This window comes from Zophobas morio, unplaced genomic scaffold (genome assembly GCF_036711695.1).
Source record: "Zophobas morio isolate AGI-343-1 ecotype UQ-CSIRO unplaced genomic scaffold, CSIRO_AGI_Zmor_V1 ptg000010l, whole genome shotgun sequence".
In the NCBI taxonomy this organism is placed as follows: Eukaryota; Metazoa; Arthropoda; class Insecta; order Coleoptera; family Tenebrionidae; genus Zophobas; species Zophobas morio.
Window position 1 is genome coordinate 7,859,751 of NW_026972115.1, and position 18,970 is coordinate 7,878,720.

General features: G+C 32.5%; 1 protein-coding gene across 12 annotated transcripts in view; it reads right to left on the reverse strand.

The window, feature by feature from the left end:
* LOC135126387 (phosphatidylinositol 4-phosphate 5-kinase type-1 alpha) overlaps nucleotides 1-18,970 on the reverse strand; it is a 36,443-nt gene that overhangs the window by 7,390 nt on the left and 10,083 nt on the right. For 6 of the 12 annotated variants that reach the window (XR_010280035.1, XM_064052410.1, XM_064052407.1 and 3 more), the window contains 6 exons: nucleotides 17,746-17,820; nucleotides 17,459-17,509; nucleotides 16,928-17,125; nucleotides 15,924-16,101; nucleotides 15,382-15,578; nucleotides 15,014-15,117 (listed from right to left, as the gene is read on the reverse strand). Coding sequence is in view for 11 of the 12 variants with exons in the window: in XM_064052410.1 (XP_063908480.1) it covers nucleotides 15,014-15,117; nucleotides 15,382-15,578; nucleotides 15,924-16,101; nucleotides 16,928-17,125; nucleotides 17,459-17,509; nucleotides 17,746-17,820 (803 nt within the window). In the remaining variant the exon portion in view is untranslated. The remainder of the gene's footprint in view (nucleotides 1-15,013; nucleotides 15,118-15,381; nucleotides 15,579-15,923; nucleotides 16,102-16,927; nucleotides 17,126-17,458; nucleotides 17,510-17,745; nucleotides 17,821-18,970) is intronic. The other 6 variants (XM_064052415.1, XM_064052416.1, XM_064052408.1 and 3 more) reach the window with 5 other exon arrangements.

An 18,970-nucleotide genomic window follows, 5' to 3' on the forward strand; every position in this document is an offset into this window, starting at 1 on the left:
ATGAATTTCACCGGCTTGTGTTGAAATTTCGGGTTTCCAATTTTAAATTTATTAATCTAGTACTTCGTTCCAAAAACAAAATTGTGCCCGGAATGATGGGTTAATTACCTGTTTTCACATATACGAAGCGCACGAGTCCGAAAGTTACCTAACATGCAATTATGAGGCTAAATGTTGCTATGGATGAAAACTATTATTTGACTTAAAGTAACTTTTGGCATCACAGTCTTTAGATCTTTTTTCATAGGTATTTTACACTTAACAACATCATTATGAATTTATTTCTTAGATTTATTTCTCAATCCACCAATATTTGTCTTAACCTCATAGAAAATGTTTCGTCTTATGGAAAAAATCTGAATCTTTACACTTGGGGGTGTGCCTGAATATATAGCACCGAATATTGCCTCACATGAATTTTACTGCCTCGATTTGACCAAATTTTGGGTTTCCGATTTTAGATTTAATCATGTTCCTAGTACTTTAAGATATGTTAGCACATGAGTCCGAAATTATGAGGCCAAAAGTTTCTATGGATGAAAGCCATTATTTGATTTAAAGTAACTTTTGGCATCACAATCTTTAGATTTTTTTAATAGTTACTTCACAATTAATAACACAATTATGACTTTTTCTTTTAGGTTTATTTCTCTTATCTGTTATTAAAATAACTGCTATTAAGTTAATTTTAGCTTGGGTTGTAAGTTTGAAAGTTGTTTTCTACGATTCTGTGAGGCCAAAGTCTACAAAAGAAGAAAGTAATTTTAGGTTAGATGGTTAAACATTCAGCCAATTATTTGTTTTTATTTATACTACTTAAAAAATTTAAATTATCACTTTAACTTTGAATAAAAAAATATTTTTATGAATGAGTCTACAGATACTTCTACCATTCACAGTCTAATTTTGTCTTAACTTCATACAAAATGTTTCGTATTATTGAAAAAATCTGAATCTTTACACTTGGGGGTGTGCCTGATTATATAGCACCGAATATTGATTCACATGAATTTTACTGCCTCGATTTGTCCAAATTTTGGGTCTCCGATTTTAGATTTATTCATGTACCTTGTACTTTACTGTATGTTAGCACATGAGTCCGAAAGTTATTCGTCATGTAATTATGAGGCCAAAAGTTTCTATGGATGAATGCCATTATTTGATTTAAAGTAACTTTTGGCATCACAATCTTTAGATTTTTTTAATAGTTACTTCATAATTAATAACACAATTATGACTTTTTCTTGTAGGTTTATTTCTCTTATTTGTTATTAAAATAACTGCTATTAAGTTAATTTTAGCTTGGGTTGTAAGTTTGAAAGTTGTTTTCTACGAGTCTGTGAGGCCAAAGTCTACAAAAGATGAAAATAATTTTAGGTTAGATTGTTCAATACTCTGCCAATTATTTATTTTTATTTATACTATTTACATGTGGTATAGCAAGAATAATGGTCAACAATCAAGTATTTTAGGCTCAAAAAACGGCAGATCAAATTCCTGATAATATTAACACTAATAAGTCTAAAAATTTAACCAAATATTGACTTTTTTAAAGTGTTATAGGTTTACTGACGAGGTGGCTGAGGAAGGGGTGAACCCTGAAACTGGTATCACCAAAAGTAGTATAAATAAAAATAAATAATTGGTTGATTGCAGAACTCCACCTAACCCAAATTTATACCCACGCTAATATGGAAGCAAACATGTCAAAATAATTACCTCATTTATAGCAACTTTGGACCTGTCGTCCTTTATATTTGGCTAAGTAGCAAGTATTTAAAAAAATTTAAATTATCTCTTTAACTTTGAATAAAAAATATTTTTATGAATGCGTCTACAGATACTTCTACCATTCACAGTCGTAATTTTGTTTTAACTTCATACAAAATGTTTGGTTTTATGGAAAAAATCTGAATCTTTACACTTGGGGGTGTGCCTGAATATATAGCACCGAATATTGATTCACATGAATTTTACTGCCTCGATTTGACCAAATTTTGGGTTTCCGATTTTAGATTTATTCATGTACCTTGTACTTTAATGTATGTTAGCACATGAGTCCGAAAGTTATTCGTCATGTAATTATGAGGCCAAAAGTTTCTATGGATGAAAGCCATTATTTGATTTAAAGTAACCTTTGGCATCACAATCTTTAGATTTTTTTAATAGTTACTTCATAATTAATAACACAATTATGACTTTTTCTTGTAGGTTTATTTCTCTTATTTGTTATTAAAATAACTGCTATTAAGTTAATTTTAGCTTGGGTTGTAAGTTTGAAAGTTGTTTTCTACGATTCTGTGAGGCCAAAGTCTACAAAAGATGAAAATAATTTTAGGTTAGATAGTTCAACACTCTGCCAATTATTTATTTTTATTTATACTATTTTCGTGTGGTATAGCAAGAATAATGGTCAACAATCAAGTATTTTAGGCTCAAAAAACGGCAGATCAAATTCCTGATAATATTAACACTAATAAGTCTAAAAATTTAACCAAATATTGACTTTTTTAAAGTGTTATAGGTTTACTGACGAGGTGGCTGAGGAAGGGGATGAACCCTGAAACTGGTATCACCAAAATAGTATAAATAAAAATAAATAATTGGTTGATTGCAGAACTACCTAACCCAACTTTATACCCACGCAAATATGGAAACAAACATATCAAAATAATTGGCTCATTAATAGCAACTTTGGACCTGTCGTCCTTTATATTTGGCTAAGTAGCAAGTATTTAAAAAATGTAAATTATCACTTTAACTTTGAATAAAAAATATTTTTATGAATGCGTCTACAGACACTTCTACCATTCACAGTCTAATTTTGTTTTAACTTCATACAAAATGTTTCGTATTATGGAAAAAATCTGAATCTTTACACTTGGGGGTGTGCCTGAATATATAGCACCGAATATTGATTCACATGAATTTTACTGCCTCGATTTGACCAAATTTTGGGTTTCCGATTTTAGATTTATTCATGTACCTTGTACTTTAATGTATGTTAGCACATGAGTCCGAAAGTTATTCGTCATGTAATTATGAGGCCAAAAGTTTCTATGGATGAAAGCCATTATTTGATTTAAAGTAACTTTTGGCATCACAATCTTTAGATTTTTTTAATAGTTACTTCATAATTAATAACACAATTATGACTTTTTCTGGTAGGTTTATTTCTCTTATTTGTTATTAAAATAACTGCGATTAAGTTAATTTTAGCTTGGGTTGTAAGTTTGAAAGTTGTTCTCTACGATTCTGTGAGGCCAAAGTCTACAAAAGATGAAAATAATTTTAGGTTAGATAGTTCAACACTCTGCCAATTATTTATTTTTATTTATACTATTTTCGTGTGGTATAGCAAGAATAATGGTCAACAATCAAGTATTTTAGGCTCAAAAAACGGCAGATCAAATTCCCGATAATATTAACACTAATAAGTCTAAAAATTTAACCAAATATTGACTTTTTTAAAGTGTTATAGGTTTACTGACGAGGTGGCTGAGGAAGGGGATGAACCCTGAAACTGGTATCACCAAAATAGTATAAATAAAAATAAATAATTGGTTGATTGCAGAACTACCTAACCCAACTTTATACCCACGCAAATATGGAAACAAACATATCAAAATAATTGGCTCATTAATAGCAACTTTGGACCTGTCGTCCTTTATATTTGGCTAAGTAGCAAGTATTTAAAAAATGTAAATTATCACTTTAACTTTGAATAAAAAATATTTTTATGAATGCGTCTACAGACACTTCTACCATTCACAGTCTAATTTTGTTTTAACTTCATACAAAATGTTTCGTATTATGGAAAAAATCTGAATCTTTACACTTGGGGGTGTGCCTGAATATATAGCACCGAATATTGATTCACATGAATTTTACTGCCTCGATTTGACCAAATTTTGGGTTTCCGATTTTAGATTTATTCATGTACCTTGTACTTTAATGTATGTTAGCACATGAGTCCGAAAGTTATTCGTCATGTAATTATGAGGCCAAAAGTTTCTATGGATGAAAGCCATTATTTGATTTAAAGTAACTTTTGGCATCACAATCTTTAGATTTTTTTAATAGTTACTTCATAATTAATAACACAATTATGACTTTTTCTTGTAGGTTTATTTCTCTTATTTGTTATTAAAATAACTGCGATTAAGTTAATTTTAGCTTGGGTTGTAAGTTTGAAAGTTGTTCTCTACGATTCTGTGAGGCCAAAGTCTACAAAAGATGAAAATAATTTTAGGTTAGATAGTTCAACATTCAGCCAATTATTTATTTTTATTTATACTATTTTAGTGTGGTATAGCAAGAATAATGGTCAAAAATCAAGTATTTTAGGATCAAAAAACGGCACATCAATTTCCAGATAATATTAACACTAATAAGTCTAAAAATCTAACCAAATATTGACATTTTTAATGTGTTATAAGTCTACTGACGAGGTGGCTGAGAAAGGGGATGAACCCTGAAACTGGTATCACCAAAATAGTATAAATAAAAATAAATAATTGGTTGATTGCAGAACTACCTAACCCAACTTTATACCCACGCTAATATGGAAACACACATATCAAAATAATTAGCTCATTTATAGCAACTTTCGAACTCTCGTATTTTATATTTGTCTAAGTAGCAAGTACTTAAAAAATTTAAATTATCACTTTAACTTTGAATAAAAAAATATTTTTATGAATGCGTCTACAGATTCTTCTACCATTCACAGTCTAATTTTGTCTTAACTTCATACAAAATGTTTCGTATTATGGAAAAAATCTGAATATTTACACTTGGGGGTGTGCCTGAATATATAGCACCGAATATTGATTCACATGAATTTTACTACCTCGATTTGACCAAATTTTGGGTTTCCGATTTTAGATTTATTCATGTACCTTGTACTTTAATGTATGTTAGCACATGAGTCCGAAAGTTATTCGTCATGTAATTATGAGGCCAAAAGTTTCTATGGATGAAAGCCATTATTTGATTTAAAGTAACTTTTGGCATCATAATCTTTAGATTTTTTTAATAGTTACTTCACAATTAATAATACAATTATGACTTTTTCTCGTAGGTTTATTTCTCTTATTTGTTATTAAAATAACTGCTGTTAAATTAATTTCAGCTTGGGTTGTAAGTTTGAAAGTTGTTTTCTACGAGTCTGTGAGGCCAAAGTCTACAAAAGATGAAAATAATTTTAGGTTAGATAGTTCAACACTCTGCCAATTATTTATTTTTATTTATACTATTTACATGTGGTATAGCAAGAATAATGGTCAACAATCAAGTATTTTAGGCTCAAAAAACGGCAGATCAAATTCCTGATAATATTAACACTAATAAGTCTAAAAATTTAACCAAATATTGACTTTTTTAAAGTGTTATAGGTTTACTGACGAGGTGGCTGAGGAAGGGGATGAACCCTGAAACTGGTATCACCAAAAGTAGTATAAATAAAAATAAATAATTGGTTGATTGCAGAACTCCACCTAACCCAAATTTATACCCACGCTAATATGGAAACAAACATGTCAAAATAATTAGCTCATTTATAGCAACTTTGGACCTGTCGTCCTTTATATTTGGCTAAGTAGCAAGTATTTAAAAAAATTTAAATTATCTCTTTAACTTTGAATAAAAAATATTTTTATGAATGCGTCTACAGATACTTCTACCATTCACAGTCGTAATTTTGTTTTAACTTCATACAAAATGTTTGGTTTTATGGAAAAAATCTGAATCTTTACACTTGGGGGTGTGCCTGAATATATAGCACCGAATATTGATTCACATGAATTTTACTGCCTCGATTTGACCAAATTTTGGGTTTCCGATTTTAGATTTATTTATGTACCTTGTACTTTAATGTATGTTAGCACATGAGTCCGAAAGTTATTCGTCATGTAATTATGAGGCCAAAAGTTTCTATGGATGAAAGCCATTATTTGATTTAAAGTAACTTTTGGCATCACAATCTTTAGATTTTTTTAATAGTTACTTCATAATTAATAACACAATTATGACTTTTTCTTGTAGGTTTATTTCTCTTATTTGTTATTAAAATAACTGCGATTAAGTTAATTTTAGCTTGGGTTGTAAGTTTGAAAGTTGTTCTCTACGATTCTGTGAGGCCAAAGTCTACAAAAGATGAAAATAATTTTAGGTTAGATAGTTCAACATTCAGCCAATTATTTATTTTTATTTATACTATTTTCGTGTGGTATAGCAAGAATAATGGTCAAAAATCAAGTATTTTAGGATCAAAAAACGGCACATCAATTTCCAGATAATATTAACACTAATAAGTCTAAAAATTTAACCAAATATTGACTTTTTTAAAGTGTTATAGGTTTACTGACGAGGTGGCTGAGGAAGGGGATGAACCCTGAAACTGGTATCACCAAAATAGTATAAATAAAAATAAATAATTGGTTGATTGCAGAACTACCTAACCCAACTTTATACCCACGCTAATATGGAAACAAACATGTCAAAATAATTAGCTCATTTATAGCAACTTTGGACCTGTCGTCCTTTATATTTGGCTAAGTAGCAAGTATTTAAAAAAATTTAAATTATCTCTTTAACTTTGAATAAAAAATATTTTTATGAATGCGTCTACAGATACTTCTACCATTCACAGTCGTAATTTTGTTTTAACTTCATACAAAATGTTTGGTTTTATGGAAAAAATCTGAATCTTTACACTTGGGGGTGTGCCTGAATATATAGCACCGAATATTGATTCACATGAATTTTACTGCCTCGATTTGACCAAATTTTGGGTTTCCGATTTTAGATTTATTCATGTACCTTGTACTTTAATGTATGTTAGCACATGAGTCCGAAAGTTATTCGTCATGTAATTATGAGGCCAAAAGTTTCTATGGATGAAAGCCATTATTTGATTTAAAGTAACTTTTGGCATCACAATCTTTAGATTTTTTTAATAGTTACTTCATAATTAATAACACAATTATGACTTTTTCTGGTAGGTTTATTTCTCTTATTTGTTATTAAAATAACTGCGATTAAGTTAATTTTAGCTTGGGTTGTAAGTTTGAAAGTTGTTCTCTACGATTCTGTGAGGCCAAAGTCTACAAAAGATGAAAATAATTTTAGGTTAGATAGTTCAACATTCAGCCAATTATTTATTTTTATTTATACTATTTTCGTGTGGTATAGCAAGAATAATGGTCAAAAATCAAGTATTTTAGGATCAAAAAACGGCACATCAATTTCCAGATAATATTAACACTAATAAGTCTAAAAATTTAACCAAATATTGACTTTTTTAAAGTGTTATAGGTTTACTGACGAGGTGGCTGAGGAAGGGGATGAACCCTGAAACTGGTATCACCAAAATAGTATAAATAAAAATAAATAATTGGTTGATTGCAGAACTACCTAACCCAACTTTATACCCACGCTAATATGGAAACAAACATGTCAAAATAATTAGCTCATTTATAGCAACTTTGGACCTGTCGTCCTTTATATTTGGCTAAGTAGCAAGTATTTAAAAAAATTTAAATTATCTCTTTAACTTTGAATAAAAAATATTTTTATGAATGCGTCTACAGATACTTCTACCATTCACAGTCGTAATTTTGTTTTAACTTCATACAAAATGTTTGGTTTTATGGAAAAAATCTGAATCTTTACACTTGGGGGTGTGCCTGAATATATAGCACCGAATATTGATTCACATGAATTTTACTGCCTCGATTTGACCAAATTTTGGGTTTCCGATTTTAGATTTATTCATGTACCTTGTACTTTAATGTATGTTAGCACATGAGTCCGAAAGTTATTCGTCATGTAATTATGAGGCCAAAAGTTTCTATGGATGAAAGCCATTATTTGATTTAAAGTAACTTTTGGCATCACAATCTTTAGATTTTTTTAATAGTTACTTCATAATTAATAACATAATTATGACTTTTTCTTGTAGGTTTATTTTTCTTATTTGTTATTAAAATAACTGCTATTAAGTTAATTTTAGCTTGGGTTGTAAGTTTGAAAGTTGTTTTCTACGATTCTGTGAGGCCAAAGTCTACAAAAGATGAAAATAATTTTAGGTTAGATAGTTCAACACTCTGCCAATTATTTATTTTTATTTATACTATTTTCGTGTGGTATAGCAAGAATAATGGTCAACAATCAAGTATTTTAGGCTCAAAAAACGGCAGATCAAATTCCTGATAATATTAACACTAATAAGTCTAAAAATTTAACCAAATATTGACTTTTTTAAAGTGTTATAGGTTTACTGACGAGGTGGCTGAGGAAGGGGATGAACCCTGAAACTGGTATCACCAAAATAGTATAAATAAAAATAAATAATTGGTTGATTGCAGAACTACCTAACCCAACTTTATACCCACGCAAATATGGAAACAAACATATCAAAATAATTGGCTCATTAATAGCAACTTTGGACCTGTCGTCCTTTATATTTGGCTAAGTAGCAAGTATTTAAAAAATGTAAATTATCACTTTAACTTTGAATAAAAAATATTTTTATGAATGCGTCTACAGATACTTCTACCATTCACAGTCTAATTTTGTTTTAACTTCATACAAAATGTTTCGTATTATGGAAAAAATCTGAATCTTTACACTTGGGGGTGTGCCTGAATATATAGCACCGAATATTGATTCACATGAATTTTACTGCCTCGATTTGACCAAATTTTGGGTTTCCGATTTTAGATTTATTTATGTACCTTGTACTTTAATGTATGTTAGCACATGAGTCCGAAAGTTATTCGTCATGTAATTATGAGGCCAAAAGTTTCTATGGATGAAAGCCATTATTTGATTTGAAGTAACTTTTGGCATCACAATCTTTAGATTTTTTTAATAGTTACTTCATAATTAATAACACAATTATGACTTTTTCTTGTAGGTTTATTTCTCTTATTTGTTATTAAAATAACTGCGATTAAGTTAATTTTAGCTTGGGTTGTAAGTTTGAAAGTTGTTCTCTACGATTCTGTGAGGCCAAAGTCTACAAAAGATGAAAATAATTTTAGGTTAGATAGTTCAACATTCAGCCAATTATTTATTTTTATTTATACTATTTTCGTGTGGTATAGCAAATGGATAATGGTCAAAAATCAAGTATTTTAGGATCAAAAAACGGCACATCAATTTCCAGATAATATTAACACTAATAAGTCTAAAAATCTAACCAAATATTGACATTTTTAATGTGTTATAAGTCTACTGACGAGGTGGCTGAAAAAGGGGATGAACCCTGAAACTGGTATCACCAAAATAGTATAAATAAAAATAAATAATTGGTTGATTGCAGAACTACATAACCCAACTTTATACCCACGCTAATATGGAAACACACATATCAAAATAATTAGCTCATTTATAGCAACTTTCGAACTCTCGTATTTTATATTTGTCTAAGTAGCAAGTACTTAAAAAATTTAAATTATCACTTTAACTTTGAATAAAAAAATATTTTTATGAATGCGTCTGCAGATTCTTCTACCATTAACAGTCTAATTTTGTCTTAACTTCATACAAAATGTTTCGTATTATGGAAAAAATCTGAATATTTACACTTGGGGGTGTGCCTGAATATATAGCACCGAATATTGATTCACATGAATTTAACTACCTCGATTTGACCAAATTTTGGGTTTCCGATTTTAGATTTATTCATGTACCTTGTACTTTAATGTATGTTAGCACATGAGTCCGAAAGTTATTCGTCATGTAATTATGAGGCCAAAAGTTTCTATGGATGAAAGCCATTATTTGATTTAAAGTAACTTTTGGCATCATAATCTTTAGATTTTTTTAATAGTTACTTCACAATTAATAATACAATTATGACTTTTTCTTGTAGGTTTATTTCTCTTATTTGTTATTAAAATAACTGCTGTTAAATTAATTTTAGCTTGGGTTGTAAGTTTGAAAGTTGCTTTCTACGAGTCTGTGAGGCCAAAGTCTACAAAAGATGAAAATAATTTTAAGTTAGATAGTTCAACCCTCTGCCAATTATTTATTTTTATTTATACTATTTTCATGTGGTATAGCAAGAATAATGGTCAACAATCAAGTATTTTAGGCTCAAAAAACGGCAGATCAAATTCCTGATAATATTAACACTAATAAGTCTAAAAATTTAACCAAATATTGACTTTTTTAAAGTGTTATAGGTTTACTGACGAGGTGGCTGAGGAAGGGGATGAACCCTGAAACTGGTATCACCAAAAGTAGTATAAATAAAAATAAATAATTGGTTGATTGCAGAACTACCTAACCCAAATTTATACCCACGCTAATATGGAAACAAACATATCAAAATAATTAGCTCATTTATAGCAACTTTTTACCTGTCGTCCTTTATATTTCGCTAAGTAGCAAGTATTTAAAAAAATTTAAATTATCTCTTTAACTTTGAATAAAAAATATTTTTATGAATGCGTCTACAGATACTTCTACCATTCACAGTCGTAATTTTGTTTTAACTTCATACAAAATGTTTGGTTTTATGGAAAAAATCTGAATCTTTACACTTGGGGGTGTGCCTGAATATATAGCACCGAATATTGATTCACATGAATTTTACTGCCTCGATTTGACCAAATTTTGGGTTTCCGATTTTAGATTTATTCATGTACCTTGTACTTTAATGTATGTTAGCACATGAGTCCGAAAGTTATTCGTCATGTAATTATGAGGCCAAAAGTTTCTATGGATGAAAGCCATTATTTGATTTAAAGTAACTTTTGGCATCACAATCTTTAGATTTTTTTAATAGTTACTTCATAATTAATAACACAATTATGACTTTTTCTTGTAGGTTTATTTCTCTTATTTGTTATTAAAATAACTGCGATTAAGTTAATTTTAGCTTGGGTTGTAAGTTTGAAAGTTGTTCTCTACGATTCTGTGAGGCCAAAGTCTACAAAAGATGAAAATAATTTTAGGTTAGATAGTTCAACATTCAGCCAATTATTTATTTTTATTTATACTATTTTCGTGTGGTATAGCAAGAATAATGGTCAAAAATCAAGTATTTTAGGATCAAAAAACGGCACATCAATTTCCAGATAATATTAACACTAATAAGTCTAAAAATCTAACCAAATATTGACATTTTTAATGTGTTATAAGTCTACTGACGAGGTGGCTGAGAAAGGGGATGAACCCTGAAACTGGTATCACCAAAATAGTATAAATAAAAATAAATAATTGGTTGATTGCAGAACTACCTAACCCAACTTTATACCCACGTTAATATGGAAACAAACATATCAAAATAATTGGCTCATTAATAGCAACTTTGGACCTGTCGTCCTTTATATTTGGCTAAGTAGCAAGTATTTAAAAAATGCAAATTATCACTTTAACTTTGAATAAAAAATATTTTTATGAATGCGTCTACAGATACTTCTACCATTCACAGTCTAATTTTGTTTTAACTTCATACAAAATGTTTCGTATTATGGAAAAAATCTGAATCTTTACACTTGGGGGTGTGCCTGAATATATAGCACCGAATATTGATTCACATGAATTTTACTGCCTCGATTTGACCAAATTTTGGGTTTCCGATTTTAGATTTATTTATGTACCTTGTACTTTAATGTATGTTAGCACATGAGTCCGAAAGTTATTCGTCATGTAATTATGAGGCCAAAAGTTTCTATGGATGAAAGCCATTATTTGATTTAAAGTAACTTTTGGCATCACAATCTTTAGATTTTTTTAATAGTTACTTCATAATTAATAACACAATTATGACTTTTTCTTGTAGGTTTATTTCTCTTATTTGTTATTAAAATAACTGCTATTAAGTTAATTTTAGCTTGGGTTGTAAGTTTGAAAGTTGTTTTCTACGATTCTGTGAGGCCGAATTGTACAAAAGATGAAAATAATTTTAGGCTAGATAGTTCACCACTCTGCCAATTATTTATTTTTATTTATACTATTTTGGTGTGATATAGCAATAATAATGGTCAACAATCAAGGATTTTACAATTTACTTCTTTTATCGCATCCCCTTTGCTCCAGCCTTACTCCGCTCTTTTCCACTCCTTTCATCCACCCTGCTTCTCTTCCATCTGCATTCAATATTTCTGTTATACTTTCCTTTTTTCTTTAATTTCGCTCTAGTCTTGTAGCATGTATTCTAAAGTCTCTTGCACTTCTCCACACATCCTATATATTCTTCTGCTTTCGCTTAAGCAAAAGTTATTGTTTCTTTCTTCATGTCCACCCCTCTGTCTAGCAATTACTTTTTCTCCTTCGTTCTTTCTCTCTCTAGGTACCTTGGCGTTGTTTCTGATATTATCTTTAGACGAGTATAACCCCCATTGTACCTAGGTTCCTTTATACTCGCCATTGGACATATTTGTCCTTGTTGCCACTTTCGAGGAGACCTTTACTTTTCCACATCTCATTCATTATTTCACACAGTCTTTCAATCAAATCATCCGTTCTAAACGTCCATACATCATTTACCAATCCATTCCTCCCTGGTCTTTTCCCTCTTTTCGACCCTCCAACTTGTTTCCATATTTTTTCCACTGTAATGTTCGGCCATTCTTTCTCTCTCAGCATTCTCGGTTTAACTCTTTTGCGCTACAGTACTCTCATTTCCACTCATTAGTTTCATGAAATGGTACTTCCATTGTATTATTAGCATTTCTTCACTGATCATGTTTTTGTTTTTCCTTATTTTGGTTCTTGCTCTGATTTTATGGCTTTTATTTTATTTCTTCTTTCGGAATCTCTTCTTTTTTTTATTCACACCGACCTGTTATTATTTCTTGCTGGACAGTACTCTTCTTTTTTATCTTTCCCTTTTTACACCTTCGTAAACATTTTCTTTCTTATGTTTTTAAATCTCTGCATCTATTAACCCGCCATTTGTTTCTCTTTTCTGATTTCTTCGTTATAAATGCTTTTCTTATTGCTGCTTTTTCAGTTGTTATTTTTAATTCTTCTATTTTATTTTAGCTTACTTCTTTTGAATTCAATTTCCAACATCTTTTATAATGCTCAGTTCCCTTCTCCTTTTTATCTACTTCCTTATTTGTGACTCCGACTTTTCTACTTCTATCCCTCAATTTTACTTCTTATAGCATGTGGTCGGAATCAATTCTTTCTCCTAATTTAAATGTTTCGGCTTCTTCATCAGCTACTGGGTTACATATACAGGTAAATTCTTTATCTTCATCCCCCTCCTTCACCCCATTCAAGACTACCAAACTCTTTCTTCAATTAATTTCCATAGAAATTTTCTGTCTTTATTTAAAATTTTATCTTTAGATTTTTCTGTGCGTTCTCCGCTATATTCCCTGCTTTTGTTGCCTATTTTGGCGTTAAAACCATCTCCTATCAGAAGAAATTCTTCGTTAGACTCTTCAATTTTTTCTTAAATTTTTTTCTTCAAATTTTTTGTAATTCCAATGCAATACAATATGCAAATTCTTTTTTTCTTTTATCTTTCTTTCCACTATGCGTTCCACTTCTATTACCCGCTCTTCGATTTGTTTTATATCTTTTGTCACCCCTGTTATGGATCCCCCACTTGCTTCACCCTCAACTTTTCCTTTTTCCTTGTTCAATTTATTCCCCTTACTCTTTAGTATCCATGTTTCTGTTAATCACACAAAATCAAAATTTTATGTACTCATTAAATAAATTCTGTTTATTTTTCTTAATAATGCAATATTTCAAACAAGCAATTTTAAACCCCATTTGTCCTCCCCGCTTTTCTTTTCCATTCCCTCTCTATTTTTTTTATAATTACCACCCCTTCTCTTTATGCTTCCTTGCTCAGTTAATTCCAACTCTCTTTGTAAAATTTTTCATCCAAATTTCCCTGTCTTCATTCCATGTCCTCAACTTTCCGTTTCTTACATTCTATAGCTGTTGTGTATCTTTTTTTTTTCTTTCTTACTCTCTAACTTCTTTCTGAATTTTTGGCTCTTCTACTGTCCAATTGTTTTCAGTTGCTTTATATTTTCTTTAATTTTAGATAAATTTCCAACATTCTTCTGGAAATTACTACCTTCAAACAACTTCCCGCATTTATATAAAACCTAGTCATAATATTAGCTTTGTTAAGTAAATCATCTATGCAACCAACTTTTATACTTAACAATCTTTTCTCAAACCAAAATTGTTAAAATTACTGTTAAAAGATGTCACTGGATATGCGTGAGTCCAAATGTTACGTTGAATGTGTGAGTCACTTCGGCCTCAAAAGCTACGGCGAGGCCGAAACTTCGAATTTGAGCCCAAAAGTATATATACGTGAGAGAATTTGAGGTCGAAAGTTATCATTAACATATATATATATATATATATATATATATATATAACGTTGTACTTTTCTACATATCTGTACCTGCCAGCGCAAAGTGCGTAACTCCAAATTCTCAGTTTTCAGTGAGAGCAATTATTTGTGGCTCGTTTTACATACCAGACAAATTATTAGCTTATTCTAAATATATAATACAAAATACTGAATATAACAAATAAAAAATTGTAAATACCTGAATTAGACAAAAAAGCGTCAACATTTTTTACCAAAAAATACCCATTATCCAATTTTATGTAAAAATGGAGTTATGCACTTTGCGCTCTCAGGTACAGATATTTTTTGCGGTTTTCGATCACGGCGGCCGTATTCGATGCAATCGAAGTTACCGTGACGACAAAAACCGGTTTCAACAGAAACCCATCCGCAATCAACAGTTGAACTTCATCTACATAACGTGTAATAACAACTGATTTACATGGTGAAACCAGTGGTGCGAACCTTCGAAGGTTTCGCCGTCTTGTGGTCGATCGAAACCTTCAAAGTGTGTGACTGAAGCTAAACGTGACTAATTAGGGTGAAATTGTTATTGCAAAAACCACACTGAAAACAAGACTCTAAACCGCACAGTTAAAAGTCAAGTCGAACAAACGATATGACTGGGTGTAAGATGCTTTATTGTGTCTAAGGCTTGGGACTCACCATTTCAGAGGTGAGGCAGTTGATGGCGTGTTCCACAGTTTGCTTGTGTTGACCGGCCTTCATCGAAGTGTTCGACGATTGACGCAACGGCGTCGTCGGGCATCCTACACATCGCTTCGTCTTAACTAAGCTTTCACTAAGTCTACTTAATCGCTAATGCACATCCCCACTCATAATTACTTGGATGAAAGCGACAGATTAGGTTTATTGATTATTGCGTGTGGAAACTACTCGAGTAACAATATTTCAACAGTTTTCGACAGAGGAAAGAGGAGAGTGCAAAAAATCCAAAAAATGGAATAATCAATAATCTAATCTAAACGAGTTAGTAAAGAGGAAAAACGTGCAGAACTGTTAGAGCGACTCACCCATATCTCCACTACTTGACGATTCTGTAAATGAAGGCGTACCTTCTGTCCACGTGGGAGTCGAGCCTTCGACGGACGCCGGCGGCGTCCACGCCAAGCCCCGAGAGTGGCTCGAGTGGCCCGCCCCCGAGCTGCCGGACTCCACACTCAGGGATGACTTTGTCTCGGCACGAGATTCCAATTTAATATCCGTTATACTGAAAACGCAGAAACGTCACTTCGCAGAAGTACAACTTACTCGACACGACCCTTGGCAAATTCGCCAAGGCTAGATACATGGCACTCGCAAAATTAGGACATATGTATAAGCTTAGAGAATTTGCACAAGTTTACGATAAAACTCTAAAATCTTGAGCTGGGATTTAAGATCATATACAAAAGTTGTTTTCAGCTGAAAAAAATGCACCGCACCTGTAGAAGTCCATTTTTGCAAAAACTAAAAACAAGGTTTTGTATTTTTTTTGATTTGAAGACATATTTAACAAAGTTAACTGTTAATCAGAATTTGTGACCAATTTTTTAGAACTACCCAGTCCACTCACCTAACTACGTCGTCCCGGTAATTCTTCACCGTAGTCACATGATGGTGCGAGTGATGTGAACCTACTCTAACTCTGGCTGGAGTGGAAGAAGGAACCCCTTCGATAGGTGCGGAGGCTCTCTGTTCAAGTACTTCGTCAAAGGTTGGAGGTGGTGTACTGCAGCAACTTGGCGCTACACCTGCATATACAACAACGCTACAAACTAGCAAACACGTAGTGCTCGGAAACAAGCAAAACGACAAGAAAAACGCGAATGAAAAAAAAACAGAGCAACTCAGTTATTTAAAAGAAGCTTAACTAAAGCTGTAAGAGGAAACAAACAACTAAATTATTCAAACAAACGAGAAGAGCAGGCACAGATCGCGAGGCATTAACTTGCTAGATGTAGTGAGAGCGCTAAGGAAATTGCGTTCACGCAGATGGCGTTGCTGGTAATTTGGGGTTTTTGGAGTTTGTGAGGACGCCGGAGGATCATACTTTATTTATTTATATTCAGCTACAGAGTTGAAAGTTTAACCAGTTCTTGTCAGTTAGCCCAAATATTATTCATTACAATTTTAATAAATTTATAAACTCAGCAAAAACTGGATTATTAAAGAAAATTTGACCATTTTTGATACAAAACGTTACGAGTTTTATTTACATAGGTATATTACTTTGATCTACCCTTGAACACGTTTAAATATCGCGTACATATATATTATGAAAAAAAAGAACTAATTCTACATCCCCGGCAAACGAGTGACCAGTAGCGCCCTCACAACCCCCCCCCCCCCCCTCCGCGTAAACCCACTTCCAAACCGCTCCGAAGCGCTAAACCAAATCCTCCATGCCGTAAAGGTCCACCTCCGCACAATACCCACTTCCGTCCCCCCAACCCGTCTCGCCCTCCCGTTTCGTCCCCGAACAGTCGCCGCCATGCACATCACTCAAATCGACAAACGCAAGCGTGTTATTTGCATGCCATCCTCTTGTCACTACACGACCAAAGCAATGCTTCGCACCTTTCCCGTTGACGTTTCCCTTTTTAACTTTCGGGGTGCCTCTGGGAGGTACCGGTGGTGGCACTTTGGGCTTACTTTCGCTACTCGACCGCCCTACGAGAACAGCGGGATACGACGAAGGGGGAGAGGTGAGCGGGGTGCTGGATGGGGGATAGGAGGGGGGAGAGATTTTGGCCGGTATCGTTTCGGTGGGACTCACTGCGCAGCATGAAAAAGAAATTGTACGGTTTTGGTTGTGTCGTTCCGGAGAAGTAGTACCAACAGCAACAGACCAGTTCCCAGGTACATGAGCGACTAATTTATGGAGTTTTGGGTTTTGTAGATTGGTAGCGTTAGTTTTATGAGGATTGGATAGTGAGATGTACGTCTCTGAGTACTAGAGGACGTGAAAGAACGCACAAATTTTATTTTGTTAAAACCAACGCTTACCGACTAAAACTCCATGAATTAATTTTTTGTCTTAGCCCATCACATTCTTCTGCCTCTAGATACTGGCCTACACCCATACGATACAAAAATGAGACCACTCACCGGTTTTGCTTCCGTTCTGTTGGCTAGCATTCACCTGCGCCTGCACAGTAGCTGTATAACCCAACACCACATGAATTAGCACAAACATACAAGTTTACTAAAGCATGTCGTTTATGTATTGTTTGAATATCGGTTTGGAAGCATAGTACGAAAAAGCAATCGAATATTGTTAAATGAGGAAAAAAAAAATAGAACTGAAAATTTCTTTGAGACCTTTGAATCGCGTGACAATTGTTTGTTGTCTTGCAAAAGCTTTGACGAGCAAATATTAACAGGGGTGTACTCACTGTTACTATCCAACTCTTCGTGGGGTCTGAGGGGCCTCGACAACGATTTCCGCTTCGATGGTGAATGCTTTAACGCTGCAACAAACACCGAGAATATTATTACAATTTGTAATGGACGAAATAATCCATTAAAAAAAAAACACGAAAATCAAACCGATTCAATTTAAATCACACAATAAAATAAATACCAATCGACATGAAAGTTTTATCGGGGCAATAAAAAATACATCCAGGTGAACTCACAGTTTGTTAGGAGTTAGTAAATAACATTCAAATACAAATTAGTAACACATTAAACAAAAACAAACCACAGTCAACATTACCTTAGTGTTTAAGTAGTTTGCAATTTTATAAATATTGAAATGTTGCATTTAGTGAGGCAAATCAGATAAAGAACTAAAATATAAAAACCCAAAAAGCCCAAAGACGTCTATTTGTTATCAGCAGAACGTCCCACCGTGTCATAATGAACATGAAACCTTTATTCGTTTGATTAGTATTAAGACCTGAAAAAGTAAATCCGGTATAAATTAAAATTTTCTCTCTTTACCGTAGCGGCGCGTATGAAATGGCCATGATTTAACGCTTCATTACATACACTTTATCATTATTGACGAGCAATTTTAGCGTAATTACGTTATAAATTTAATTTTTAAACAATGTGAAACTAGCTCGTCGAATCGTTCGCTGTCCACAATATTTTGCTTTGCACGTTTACTTCACCAGAAACAGATTTAACCAATTTCCGAAATAAAGTAGCCAAGAATACAACGTTCGAACTTTTTGCAATTTAGGGCTCAATCCAACAGCACGAACTCGGAACATACTCTTAAATTTATGCAACCCAGCAGACATTATTGTTTTTGAGGTCACTTCCGGTCGGTGATAAAAACTGTCAACGTACTTTTACAAAAGTGGTAATAAAAAATTATTTCCTGCTTTAACCCACCCGTATGTTTCTTTCGTTATCAAGCATTTGTGAGTCACGTGAATTTTTTCGAGTTCGAATAAGACGAAAGCTTCCACTTCTGGTTCGTCGCTAAACGTTCGTGGGCACAGAAAAATCTTTTAGGGAAATTACATTATAACGTGAACGAGGGAGTCGACACCGCACGTTTAGCGACGAATTCAATTCAAATTGATTTTTGTAGCATTCTGGTGAAAAATTAATCGAGAAATAACCACGCGAACTTCACACGCGACTGTTATCACCATAATAATATGC